We start from the raw sequence: 14,596 nt of genomic DNA, 5'->3' as shown, positions 1-14,596 counted from the left end.
AGATCCACCTGCCTCTGCCTCCCGAGTGCTGGGATTAATCTGCAGACTAGACTGGCCTTGAATTTAAGAGATCCGCCAGCCTCTGCCTCTGTTGGGTTAAAGGCATGCACCATCACCTGGTTAGAGTTAAGTATTTTTAATGAAAACAATTCATATATTTTGATCATATTTTCCCCTCCCCAATTCTTTCCAGATTCTCCCAACCCTCCCCACTCAGCTTTTATGCTCATTTTCTCACTGAGAAAAAACTAAATAAAACAACAACAGAAGCAAAAATCCCTCGCAAGATCACAAAAACAAATAAGCAAAAGACCAATAAGACAAAAAAAAAAAAAAGACAAAAGGAGGAAAGCAAAGCAAAAAGCCCACAAAAATACTACTGAATTTCTTAGGAGTTGGTCTTAGGTGTTACTTGTTGATATGCGGCATATCCTGAAGTGTGGCTGGTAGCCAGTGACATTCCACTGGAGAAAAGTGATTTTCCCTTTGGTAGGTATCAATTGCAGATAGCTTCTTGATTACGGATAGAACCCCATGTCCACTTCCCCCTCTCAGTGCTGGGACCCCATCTGGTTTGAACTAGTGGAGGCCTTGTATACGTCATCACAGTCTCTGTGAGTTTATATGTGCATCAGTTATTGGAGGCATCCATCACCTCTGGCTCCGACAATCACTCTGCCTCGTCTTATGCATGGACCCCTGAGCTTTGAGGTGAGGGGTTTTATGGAGACATCCTATTTAGGACTGAGTGTTCTAAGGTCTTGCACTCTCTGCACACTGTCCAGTTGTGGGTCTCTGTGTCAATTCACACCTACTACAAGAAGAACCTTCTCTGATGAGGGCTGAGCAAGGCACTGATCTATGGAGTATAGCAGTGTGTCATTAGGAGTTATTTTATTGCTGTTTCTTTAATAGAATAAGGTAATAGATTTTCCTCTAGGCCCATGATCTATGCAGTCTCGGGTTCTTGACCACTTAATAAGTATCAAGTAAGGGTCCCATCTCATGGAGTGAGTCTTAAATCCAGTCAAAAAGTGGTTGTTTTCTCCCTACGGAAGAGGATCTGGAAAGAGTGTAAGAGTCAGAGGGATGGAGGACACCAAGAAAACAAGGCTCTCTAAATCAGAGTGAGAAAAGCTCAGAGGAACTCATACATACTGAAGTAGTATAGTGGCATATTATTTGTATTTTAATAAATGAATCTTGTCTGAAGACCAGAGGCAATGCTAAAGTCACTTAGAGGTCAGACAATGGTGAAATTCACCTTTAATCCCAGGATTTGTGAGACAGAGGCAGATGGATCTCTGTGAATTCAAAGCCACCCTGGGCTATGCAAGATCAATGCAGAAATAAACCCAGGTGGTGGTGGCTCACACCTTTAATCCCAGCACTAGAGGGAATAAAAATGAGAGGAGAGAGAGGCTTAGACTGCTTGGTAGGCATGAGACTTCTCTAGTGGCTTAGTTCACGGTTGCCCAGCCTTGGTAGACATGAGACTTCTCTAGTGGCTTAGTTCACGGCTGCCCAGCCTTGGTAGACATGAGACTTCTCTAGTGGCTTAGTTCACGGTTGCCCAGCCTTGGTAGACATAAGACTTCTCTAGTGGCTTGACTGCTTTTCTGGTTTTCGGGCAGAACCCCAATTTCTGTCTCTGGGTAATTATTCGTGCTACAAAGTAGCATGCACAGGGCATACATGGGTCTTTACCAGGCACTCTGTGTATATATTATGGCTTCCAGTTTAGTGTTTTATAGCTTCAATTCCTGAGTACAAGAACAACTGCATCTCAGATTCTTGTACCTTCTTGTTTCTTTTCTTTCTGTTGGTTTCCTTCCAACTTTAATGTGATAGTTTTTATTTTATTTTATTATATTTTAATGTTATCTCTTAGAAATCTGTTATTTTCTATTTTATTTTTTCAAAAAAAGAAAACATACTTTTTACATTTTACATACCAATCCAGTTCCCATTCCATCCCCCTCCCATTCCCTCCACCTACTCCCCTACATCACCCCCACAGCCACTCCTAAGAGAAGGTGAGACACATTGCTTTGGGAAAGGTCCAAGGCCCTTCCTACTGTATCTAGGCTGAGCAAGATATCCATTTAAAGAGAACAGGTTCCCCAAAAGTCAGCACAAGCAGTAGGGATAAATTCTGATGCCATTGCCAGTGGCCCTGAAGTCTGCCCCAGCCATGTAACTGTCATCCACATTCAGAGGGACTAGTTTGGACCTATACTGGTTTCATTCCTGTCTAGCTGGAGTTGGTGGGTTCCCATAGCTCAGGTAAACTGTTTCAGTGGTTCTCCCCATCATGGTCTTGATCTTTTTGCTCATATTCTCACTCCTCCCACTCTTCAACTGGACTTTGGGAGCTCAGCCCAGTGCTCTGCTGTGGGACTCTGCCTCTGTGAAATCTGTTATTTTCTAGTGAGAGACAGAAAGAGAGTGGATCTGGATAGAAAAGGGGGTGAGGATGAACTTGGAAAAGAAGAGGGAGGGGAAACTGTAATCAAGATAAATTATGTGAGAAAATAATCTATTTTCATAAAAGGAAAAAAAAGAGTAATTGGTTTCCCCTATGACATTTGTGCCATTATTCCACTACTACAGGCAGGTTACTGTTATAGATCACAGGGCTTGTAGCTGTGTGACATTGATGCTGTGAAGGGTACCTTCCAATACAATAATGGTAGTCATTTCCATGTTTGATGATTTAATTAACTGTCTTCTTCAGCAATAGGGCCTTATCAGACCATAAAGAGCAACCAATGGCCTTAGCAATATTCTAGATGTTTGGGGGTTCCATGGAGCTCCTTTGGCCAATGAAGCAACAAGATGTAATTCATTCCTGCACTGGAGGGTTTACTTAGTGACACAAGATATCTAGTTGGTACACTGTCTCCTCTATTATTTGGTGATTCCATTTATATTCCTTTTACATATTCATGGATGTATATTATATAATTTAAAGTATATTAAATTATATATTAAATTTACATTTATATATTTATTATCTACTATAAATTAATTATAGCCAACATAAATATATTTATACATATAAATATATATGTTTGTACATTTCAAAAATCTTCTATAGTAGTAGGTATCTATATGGCTTTTCAAATGGCCTTTAATGTTGTTCCTCCGCATACTCCTTTCTTTAACCTTCTCTCCCATCCCCCTTCCTATTTAATCTTCCTATTCTAGTTTCCCTTTGACTCTTCATAACACTGTACTGGAGATTCTTTTTACCCTAGTCCCTAACCTCTGTGGTTATTTGGATTGTAACACACATAAAGAAGGCTTAAAATCCAATATCCACATATAAGAGAAAATATACAATATTTGTCTTTTGGTATCTAGGTTATTTTATGCAGGATGATTCTTCTACCTACAACCATTTACCTATTAATTCCATAATTTGTTTTCTTAACAGCTGAATAATATCCCATGGTGTAAATATACCACATTTTCATTATCAGTTCATCAAAGAACATCAAGGCTGTTTCCAATTTCTGGCTATTATGAATGCAGTAGCAATGAACCTGGATGAGCAAGAATCTCTCTGCAGCAGGGTAGTCCTTTGGGCATAAACCCAAGAGTGGCATGGCTGAATTCTGGATAGATAGAACTCTACCAGCTTCTTGAGGAATCACCATACTTCAATTTCCATAGTGGTTGTACCAGTTCACACTCCCACCAGCATCTTCACCAGAATGAGCTATCATTTGTTTTATTGATCTTGGCCATTCTGGCTGGGAAGATTAAATCTCAAAGGAGTTTTGATTTGCATTTCTCTGATGCCTAAGCGAGTTGAACATTTCTTTAAGTGTTTCTCAGCCATTTGTGTTTCATCTTTTGAGAACTCTCTGCTTAGCTCTGTATCTCATATTTAACTGTATTCTTGATGTTCAGAATTTTTAGTTCTTCATATATTTTAGATGCTATCTCTCTATCAAATATATAATTGGTAAGGATCTTCGCCCATTCTGTATGCTGCTTCTTTGCCATACTGAAGCATTTCAGCTTCGTGATGTCCTGTTGGTCTTAGTGATGAGCTCTCTGTGTTTTGGTCAGATGTCCCTCTGTGCCAGTGAGTTCAAGGCCATTCCATGTGTCAGATTCAGGGTATTTGGTCTGTGCTGAGGTCCTTGATCCATTTGGAGTTGAGTTTTGTGTAGGGTTGTGAGTATGGATCTGTTCTTTCTTCTACAAGCAGCCATCCAGTCTCATGGGCACCATTTGTGCATTTTTTACTTCATTGTCAAATACCAGGTATCCATGGGATGTGAACTTAGTCTGCGTCTTCAGTTTGACTCCATTAATCAGTGTGTCTGTTTTGTTCCAGTCCCATGCTGTTTTTATTACTATAATAGAGCTAACTACCAGTGTGTTCTTATTCCATTAGATTAGATGGCAAAGCTCACAGCAGTTCACAGTGTGCTCTCATTCTCATCTGCTGAGAAATCATTACCTGAACAGTTACAATCTTTATTTTTAATTTTCTTAATTACACACATAAAAAATTGAATTTAATATTTATTATGTACACAGTACTTTAAGTTTTCTGAATGGTGAAATACAAAGCATTATCATTATGTTCGAATTTCCAAAACATAACAAAAATGATGGCTATATCAAGTCCAACTTACCATACATGGAAAATCCATGGAAGGGGATTACACCTGAAAAGTAAAGAGAGTATCAGTCACACACCTCTGCTTCATGCAGGAGTCACAGGATCAAAACTGCAAATAAAGATGTTTCTTTCTTCTTTCACTTTGTTTGAAAGGTCAGCAAGAGCGACTGTAGCCAACAACAGTTGTTTTAACACTCTCAGAAAATTTTAACTCTCTTAGACATTTTCAAACATATCCAAGATGGAGGAAGTAAGGAATTTACTATGAGGTGACTGTGGAAAACTACAGCTATGCCTCATCTTGGGCAGGAATTGGAGAGCGCTGGCGACCTGCCCATGTCTTGGTCTGTATGTCCAGTTCCAGTTAGAATACAGCATTGGCCATGAACCTCCTTTACTGCAGTGAGGTTGTTCCCACTGAGTCAGAAATTAAGGCACTATCCTTTGCTAACCATGACTCCTGTACTAACAAGGGGGCAAGTTACTATCATCCTCAAAAGCCCAGGCTTAAGCTTGAATTATAATAGCATTTGCATTAGTTTGGACTCTTGTGGGCTTTTCAATGGGAAGAAATGTCCTATAAAGGAGATAGGGTTCACCATAATTTCTAAGGGGTAAAAAGGTTACCTTATGTCCATTAATAAACATACCACACACCTTATAAATATTTATAAAGCATTAAAAATACTGACAAGGCAGCACCCCGTACTCGCACTCCTAACCCACATATACAGATTTGGGTCAGCCTGCTCCAATCTCTCTGGCTTGTACTTTCATTTTGCATTGCTTTGTATATTAACTTCTGCCACTCTGTATCTCTCAGCTGGATTCTTTCCATGGAGCTGACCTGGATAACCACCGCAAGTGTCTTAGAGTCAGTTGATAACGCTCCTCCTTAAACAGTTCTATCCCCGCTTGCTAGGATCAGTGAGATTTTCAAGGCATTTCTTGTAATCTACATCACTTTATTTACAAATATTTAATAAGTTTTACTAATAATTCTATCCTGGAATGACTTAGGAGACATATTGACAAGGCTGTTTTACAAATTCATCTGGGCAAAAATTTTATACAAAGTCTACATTGTTTGCAAAGAAAGACTCAAAGCCTAACTTTGTACACTAAACATCTTGCTGTGTTCTGTGGAAAATTGAAATTTGCACACCCTTGGTTCTAAACAGAGTACCTGTAATTTATATTATTGAATATCATATGGAGCATTAATCAGTTTATCAATGTACTCTATAAAAAAACCAAATTTATATTTATTTATTTTGAAGTATAGAAATGCTGTGCTCTTCTAACTTGTGAGGAGGCAAAAAAGAGTGCCACAAGGCCATCTAGACTAAGTTCTAGGAAATTCCAGATGGCTCTCAGTCAAAGCATGCCCAGCAATAGAGGACATGGGCCATTTCCAAGGCATCTTTGTGGGGAACAGTTTCTCATCTGGGTCAAACTCCAGCTACCTGCAACATCTAGTTCTTATTCCTAATTCTGACCATGATCACATGCAACATGTCTACTTTGCCTTCTATTGTACAGGGAAATGTTCATAAATATTTATTCTCACCCTAGCCCTGTTACAATTTGGTACCCACAGAGGCTCCATGAGGTTCTTGAACTGTTCCTCAAAAAAAGTGGCCTGGCTCCCTGATTTATTCTCATCTGAAAGTTCAGAACTAAAACTGTGGAGTGTTCTCCTCCCCACACAGCCAAGATGGCGCATTTGGACAGTTGTTTCTGGACCTGGGTAGGGGCTGTGCTCTTCTTCTTGGTTCCATGTCTTCTTTGGTGACCACTCCAGTTGGAGGTAATTCTGGGTTTGCATTGTTATCTAATGTGTTTGCTGGTCTCCCTGATACATACTAGCTGTGCCCTCTTCTAGGACAACATAAAATGGTGAAGAAGAGAGGGTGAGGACAGCATTGTCACTAGAAAACACCTTCCATGTAGGCTCCATCTCATTAACCGCTGCCCTTTGTGGTCAGTGAAAAACATAATGAGATACCAGCAGACTTGTGTGGTTACTCTTGTTTTGTCATTTAGGAGTTTTCTGTGTCTTTCAGTAAGTTTCTTAACTTATGAAAGCTTCAATTCCTTTATCCACAATCAGAGAACATGCTAGAACCTACTTTACATGAGGAAATGAGCCAAAGTCTGTGGCTCAGTCCTCATATGAGAGTTAAAATGCTTGGGTTTGTAATAAATGTATACTGTTGATGTAAGCAGTCACAAAATGATATCATGCTTCTTTGTTTAAAAAGAATTTAATAAACATATTAAGATGGGAACACAGTTATTGCTTTGAGCTAGTATGCCAGTGCACCCGGAAGTTAGGCAGCATACATAGCTCTTAGGTGTCACATGCTCTAAGTCTCACTTCACAGCACATGGCTCATTTATAAGTTTGGTCTACCCTATGTTTTGAAAACATTCTCACTTTTACCAGCCAGCAGGCCTTACTTCCCCTGCACTAGAAGGCTGAAGGCACCGGCATGGCCTCAGACCTGTCTGTTGTTTGCACCTCACTTCTTCTCACCGGCATTCTCAGCAGGACGACATTTCCTCTCCTCTCTCAGGTCACTAAATCCTGTTTCTTTAATGTCCCCAGCTGTTAGGAAGCTAATTTCACTCCACGACTTGTTCATGTTTGATTTGTGAGATGAGAAAGGCTTTTGTATTGTTAAGGATTATTTACAAAAACAAATAATATGGAGCAGAGAGACAGTGGCCAGAAACACTGAAAATATTGACATCTGGCTGGTTACAGAAAAAGTCTGCCAACCTTGCTTTGGAATCCTGTCCATCAATGATCCCTTTTTCCCTCCGTGCATGTCACTCATCAAACACTTGCTGAACTCTAGTTCATCTGGATGCTATTTTAAGGACTGCAACTGACCTTTTCTTAGGGAAAAATTGTAAGTTTCTATAGCACAGTGAAGAGGGATGAGGAGGTCAGAGGTGCAGAGGAAGCCACAGGGGCTGAACAGGTAAGCACCAGATAGGTGTGGGAGGTCCTACTGCATATGTGCTCCTTTTATTGGTTAATGAATACAGGAGCTGCTTTCAGCCAATGGCTTAAGAGAATATAGCCAGGTTGGAAAAGATATATATATAGAGAGAGTAGGCGGAGTCAGGGAGAAGCCATGTAGCTTCTGCCAGAGACAGACTTGCTGGAACCATGCTGGTTAGCCAGAGCCACATGGCAATACACAAATTAATAGAAATGAGTTAATTTAAGATATAAGAGTTAGCCAGAAATACGCTTAAGCTATTGGCCAAACAGTATCTCAAATAATATAGTTTCTGTGTGATTATTTTGGGTCTAAGTGGCAGGAATGAACCAACAGCCTCCCCCAACACTGGATGAAGGGCTCAAAGGCAGTCAACTGATGGCTGAGAGAAGGAGAAAAGCTCACTGCACACAGTATGAGGTGGATGGTGGTGGGCCTGCTCTTTATTTCTACTGTGGAGGCAAGAGGCAAGGGTGGGGTTCTAAGTTTTTGTATCTTTAGTTTCTGTGCACACCTTTCAAAGATTTTACACATGCATGCGCGCGCGCACACACACACACACAAACCCATATATCTCCTTACACATCATCATCAAAAGTCCATTTTATTCCCCAGACACCCTTACATGATAAGGTTTATTTTCTGCCTATATAGCCCTAACTTCTGATTACCAAATCTCGGGTCTCTCTGCCTGTTGTGACTAAGTTAGATTCCAACAACTGAAGGCACCTTCTCAGCCTTGACCTTACCATGACAATGATGACCTGGGAAGATAAGGAAGATAAGGCTGTTTCCCAAAACTTCAGTTTACATGTTTTGTTTCCTGTGATTCTTCTGACCATTCTTAATCTCAGCTTCCTTCCAAGACTCTGCCATATTTGCTTTCCTTCTCTCTACCAGAATTCTCATTATTAATCTTTAATTGAAACTGTGAAATCCCATGATCTTACCTCCTTCTGGATGCTGCTTCTATAGATGCTCAGCATATCCCCCGACAAGCAGGAAAGAAACCTTTAGGCTATCACTGGTTTCTGGTTCTCTTTTGGTTCTGGTACCTGCTATAGTATATTCTCTCCTTCTGGCCAGCTGTGCACTTGGCTACAAGCGCAACATCATTCTTTTTGCCTACCCTATAAACATGACTCTACCCCCCCCCCAGTGGACAGCATCCTCTTTAGGCAATGACATTTTCCTCCAGTCCTGTACCTGAGTAAATTTAAATTTAAATTTTTAAAAAAGATACCAAGATATTTGAGAACTTATATACAAAATATTTTGACCACATTCAGCAACAGAATCATCTCCCAACAGTCCTTGACTTCTCACCCCAAACAATTCATCACAGAATATTCCTGTGCCAGCTGACCTGCCCTGACTGACTGAGGCACAAACCTTCTCCATGTACCTAGGCAACACTATGCAATTCCAGCTCTATCACCGTCTACAGACATGGAGGGAAGTTATTTAACCTATTTGTTCTTCCAGAACTCTCTCAGGCTCTAATCTGACTAGAAACACTACACAAACTTCATGTGTCTTCTGGGTAACCATCACACACTCTCAGGCCAAATTCCCTGAAGCCAGTTCACAAGGCTTCCATGTTCTTTTTAGTCCTGATGGATGTGTACTGCACTCAGGGGAGGTTCTTTGTGGAAGCATGAACAGGATGAGAAGAGCTGTGTATATTGTACTCTGGGAACTGCTGTGCAGTCACAAAATCTAAAACCTGGCCTTCTGGATTGTTATAAACGTATCTGTGCCCAGACAAGAAAATGCAGAAAAATTAACCAGATAACTGCTTTGATTAACAACTTATAATACTTAGAGTTATGATGGATGGGTCCTGTGAGAGTTATAGCTTTCACCTATAGAGTGCTGCCAATGGGATGGTTAGGCAAACAAGATAATGTAACACAACACAATACTTGACAGAAGTCAGTGGTTAATACAAACATGTTCCTTCTCTTACCTCACTGCCCTAGGATTCATTTTTAGTTTTTATAGAATATAGGTCCTTTGAGCATAGGAACTGCTTATTACTTATCTATCCACTAAAATAAGCACTGCACCAAAAATAAATAATTGTGCCTATTACATGCTTGCAGAAAGAACCTATGAAGCCTAGAGCGTCTGCCGCTGCTATTTTTAAACGTTTTATTTAGTTACCTACATCCAGGGTCTGTAATTGGACTCTGATGAACTCTTACCTGTGGTTCTGCAAAAGCCTCCTAATTTCTGCTCCTCTCTCCAAATGCTCAGGTTCCTAACTAACTTTTGAAATTGCACAAGCTAAGCTTTCTTCTGAAATATTGCTCAGACTATGAGGAAGACCTCTACATCCAGATCACTTCAAGTCATGATAAAGACCTTAACATCTGGGGCTTCCTGCTGCCCATCCATCCATCCATCCATCCATCCATCCATCCATCCATCAAAGATCACCTCAGACTATGAGAAAGACCTCTGTATCCATGGCTTTCTGTTGTTCATTCATTTATCAACCACACATCTGCTGAACTCTTACTTGTTTAATTAACTGATACTTAGAAAGCTACTCTGTAGCCTCTATAGAAGTTAAAATAAATAAAATATGGACCCTTCATTACTGAAATTCAAATTCTGCTTTTGGTTAAATGTCTACAGAGTGGATTCCAAACCTGTGATTTGGCCCGGCAACCTGAGATACTTCTGCTTCCTTTTTACTATAAGACCCTGAGTCCAGAGCCTCTGAGGAATAGCACACTAGATACACCATCACCAGGCTTCATCAGGTACTTTCATACTTCAGGAGCTTTTAATGATAATTCTGTATACAACAAATTCTATCAAAACTCTATTAGAGTGAGGGAGCTATGACCTAAAAATATCCCTAACTTCTTAACCTTATCATGATAGTCACTGCACTTGAACTCTTATGTATCCCCACTCCCCACAGCATTTGCATTTAAAAATAAAATAGAATATTTAAAAAATCTCTATAGTCTTTCCTGTTAAGCCTTTGCTGAAACATTTTGATTGGTGGGTTGAAATGGCTCTATTGCTATTTTCATCATCTACTACAAATTCTGAGGATTGCTAAGTGAGTTATAGCTTAATCAGGACAAGGCACTATTAAGGAAGATTACAGGGATGGAGCAGCACAGAGGGGTGTGCACATCAATATCACCCATGGCCAGTAAAACTTTCACTAAATCCTCCCAAGATCTGAGGTCTACAACTGCTCTACATACAGCAAGGACAACATTCAACACCATGTATCATCTTCAGAATCCAGCACAGCATCTTCTGTGAGGTGCAGATAATGCTGTTAATGTTTACAAATACTATAAAGGCTTATAAAAATTCAAGTAAAAACTTACTTATAAATGTGTGATTATGATATAGCACAGAATGCTCTAGACGATACAATGTAAAGAACAAACTCAATGAAGTCATACGGATTTGAATTCTTTGTGACTTTAGTCAAGTTACCACCCTGCTCTGAATCCTTAAGTTATGGACTTTTGCTGGGTTCCTTTTAAATACAAATGAGTTGCTGTACTTAAAACATACCAGTATAATCTTTAGTAAAACAGTGATGTCCAATATCTATAGCTATTTATGCTCTTCAAAGAAAGAATCGTATTTAAATATGAGTATAAACCCAAGAAAAGCTTGACTAAGATTAAAGAGTGCTTCAAAAAGTCTCCATGGTCTGAAGAAGGTGAAAAAATCATGGTGGAAAAAAGAGGCCTGAGGATCAGTGAAAACCGCATGAGCGCCCCAGGATGCACGCTAGATTTCTTTAACATAGGGTTATTTCTTAGCCCAGTTTCTTCAATCCTTTCCTCTGCCTCTCAACACTCTAGCCTTTCAAGAGTCAAGTTTCATTCACCTGGCCACCATCCAAGCATGTTTTGAATCTGGCTTCCACGTTCCACAAGTATGCCATGAGAGGCTGTTTTAAGATCATGTCTCCCTCATGCATCTGAAGATCTCAAATGTTAACTGCCCATCCCTTGTGATATGACTAACGGTACAAAGAGGTGCCTTAATACACCCTTGCCAAAGCTCAGAAAACACTGTCAACAAAAATAAATCTTGAACTAAATAAGACATAGATAGTAAATATGACTCACAAACCCCACAAATATCAACACGCTTCACACTTAGCAAATCTGCTCCCCCCTTTCCTCACTGTCTGTATAGCTTACATTGGATTCACTTCGGCTCACACCAGTTGAAGGGGGTAGACACTTTCATTTGGGATTGTTTAGTACATTCAGTTGTTGAAATAATAAATTCCTCTGTTTATTCTCCCCTTACATATAACCAACATGTCAGTAAAGATAGTGATTAAGACAATGGATAAATTGGTTTTTTAAGCTATTTTAATCATCTTTCTGAATTAAAACTTTAAAGTATAACTTTGATACTTTACTTAAGTAATTAAGAATTTCCCAAACCATCACAATATAACAACATCTAAATGTGAATCCAAATTTACATTTATGCTCTAAATAGAAATGAGGCCCCAGCTGACAATCACTGTTCTAGAGCCCAAAACTTCCCTACTCAATGTCATTAGTGATTAATGATTAGTACATTATAACATTAAAATCACTCACAGTGAAGTCTGAGGCAGATTTTTCCTGTTATATAGGAAAATCTCTTCTCTCTCTTCTTATTCCTCTGAATTCTTTTGCATTAGTTTCCTCGTTCATTTGAATATCCATCAAATTATGTTTATTGAACACAGACTTTGTGCTACATATGATTATAAATGCTGGATATATTGGTCATCAAAACTATTAAAATCTGTTCTCTTCAAGTTTACATTTTAAAGACAGTCACATTCTACAGAGCAGCCAGGATGATTTTCGAAAGTGCTAATCGGAAAGCGGAAGAAGCCATCATTGGGAAGAATGGAGGCAGCAACTCCCAAACACTGTCGCTCCAATGCGTAACCAAAAAAAAAAAAAAAATCTAATAAAAATAATACCCTTACAACAAGGGGAATGTTTAATGAAGCGAGAATTTTGGGAAGACTGAACTATGGCATTTGAATTTGCCCACCTACTGCCGTCCCCTACTCTCGAGCTTGGCAGCAGCCGTGAAAACAGCAGCCCACATTCCTGATGTAACTTGCTGGTGTGAGAGAGAACAATACAGATCTTTATATAAAAACGTTCCTTTGTGTTGTGACTTGTCTAGTAGCTACCTGAAAGCCATGCTCAGATGGGCTGTGCTACACCTGCAGTCTCAGGGATGTCGTAGGACTGAAGTGGCCTGCCAGGCAGCATTTGTCAGGAGCATTTAAAGGCAAATAAATGCACTAACTATGGCCCCAAGGAAGAAGGAATAACAGATGGGGGAAATAATAGACAGACTGAAAAGCATGGAAAGGAAGAGGCTCAGAAAGGAACTATATAAGGAAATAAGGACTTTGAAATCTCCCATGTATAGAACACAGAGGGACTAAGGAAGGACAGAGAACCCAGCTTTCACTTCTGACTTTTAGCCTCTAGAAAAGAAGTGAAGACCCACATAGAGTTGTAAATTGCCTAGATAACCTTTTGTGTGACCCACTCCAAGGCAATTTGCAAACACTGGGGGATGTTTTAATTTAAAAAATTAGTTCTAAACATTTAAGGAAATTCTTATCAAATCACTAGCTCACTATTAAGCTAAAAGAACTGAGATTTCAGTAGGCACAAATATAAAAATATAATAATTTTAGAAAGAGTTTACATAAACCACTAAACAAATAATTTTAAAGTACAAGCAACAGCAGTGAGTTCTGGAGAGGAAGCAGTTTGAATCCCAGAATTATCACATTTAATAGGGAGAGAGCCAATTTTCAGCAATGGGGAAAAATATCTACTAGGTATGTAAAAAATGAAGTACAAAGGGCTGGAGAGATGACTCAGAGGTTTTTAAACATAAAGAAAGAAAACCAGCCCACAAATCACAATCCCAGAGAACCTAGACAACAATGAGGACCCTAAGAGAGACGTACATAGATCTAATCTACATGGGCAGTAGAAAAAGACAAGATCTCCGAAGTAAATTGGGAGCATGGGCACCTTGGAAGAGGGTTGAAAGGGAAGGAAGAGGCAGGGAGGGGAGCAGAGAAAAACGTAGAGCTCAATAAAAATCAATAAAAAAAAATGAAGTACAGCTTATCCACAAGGGGAAGAAATTAAATAAATAAAAAGAAATTAATACAAACTGTCATTGAATAATCCTAACGGATTTACATCAGTCAGATCCCACCCTGGTCTGGCCCTGGTTTGCCTCTCCTGCTTACCCTGTATCAACTCATTAGAAGCCACCCTACCCATCGTGGTGTTCTTCAGACCATCTGTCTTGCTCCTACTCTTGGCCTATGCGATGCTCTCCCTCTGAAATGTGCTTTTCCCACTGCTTTCCGTAGCTCACCCTGCTCACTCGGACTCTATTCTTTTCTGCTTCCCAGAGGTGTCTTTTCATCTGCCTTATCTACAGCAGCCAGGCTTCCCCAACTCCTTACCCTTTCTGATACTTTACTGTTCAGTCCATCACTCTCTCAAATGTTTTCTTGCTTTCTTTCTTGCATATCTGCTTTACTAGCGTGAAAAGTCCTTGGCAGCAGGTCCTTTATTTGCACACTGTGGGTCACTCAGCATCGAGACAGAGCAGGAAATGAGCAATCAGCAAACAAACAGAGGCGATCTATACATGTTGAATAATAACAAAAACTATGAAAAACTTTTAAGACACATCTGAGATGTCTCCCTCAGCTCAGAATTCTTGTTTAAGAATTTAATTATTAGAGAGGATCTGTTCACTGACGATTCTTCAGTGAGGTAATGTCTCATGCCACCTTGGCTCTTACGTATATTCCAGGAAAGACAGCCACAGATGGGAGAAGGGGCATGTGGGTGGCGGTGAGGAAAGTTCTGTCCATGGGAGCGACTGC

General features: G+C 39.8%; 1 protein-coding gene across 3 annotated transcripts in view; it reads right to left on the bottom strand.

Annotated features, from left to right (window-relative positions):
• Tbc1d19 (TBC1 domain family member 19) overlaps positions 1-14,596 on the bottom strand; it is a 115,667-nt gene that overhangs the window by 26,109 nt on the left and 74,962 nt on the right. For all 3 annotated transcript variants that reach the window (XM_005359235.3, XM_026785129.1, XM_026785130.1), the window contains one exon: positions 4,656-4,688. In XM_005359235.3, coding sequence (XP_005359292.2) covers positions 4,656-4,688 — 33 coding nt within the window. The remainder of the gene's footprint in view (positions 1-4,655; positions 4,689-14,596) is intronic.

Source organism: Microtus ochrogaster, linkage group LG1 (genome assembly GCF_000317375.1).
Source record: "Microtus ochrogaster isolate Prairie Vole_2 linkage group LG1, MicOch1.0, whole genome shotgun sequence".
Lineage (NCBI taxonomy): Eukaryota > Metazoa > Chordata > Mammalia > Rodentia > Cricetidae > Microtus > Microtus ochrogaster.
The sequence above is the reverse complement of the archived record's forward strand: the minus strand, read 5'-3'. Positions and strand labels throughout refer to the sequence as shown.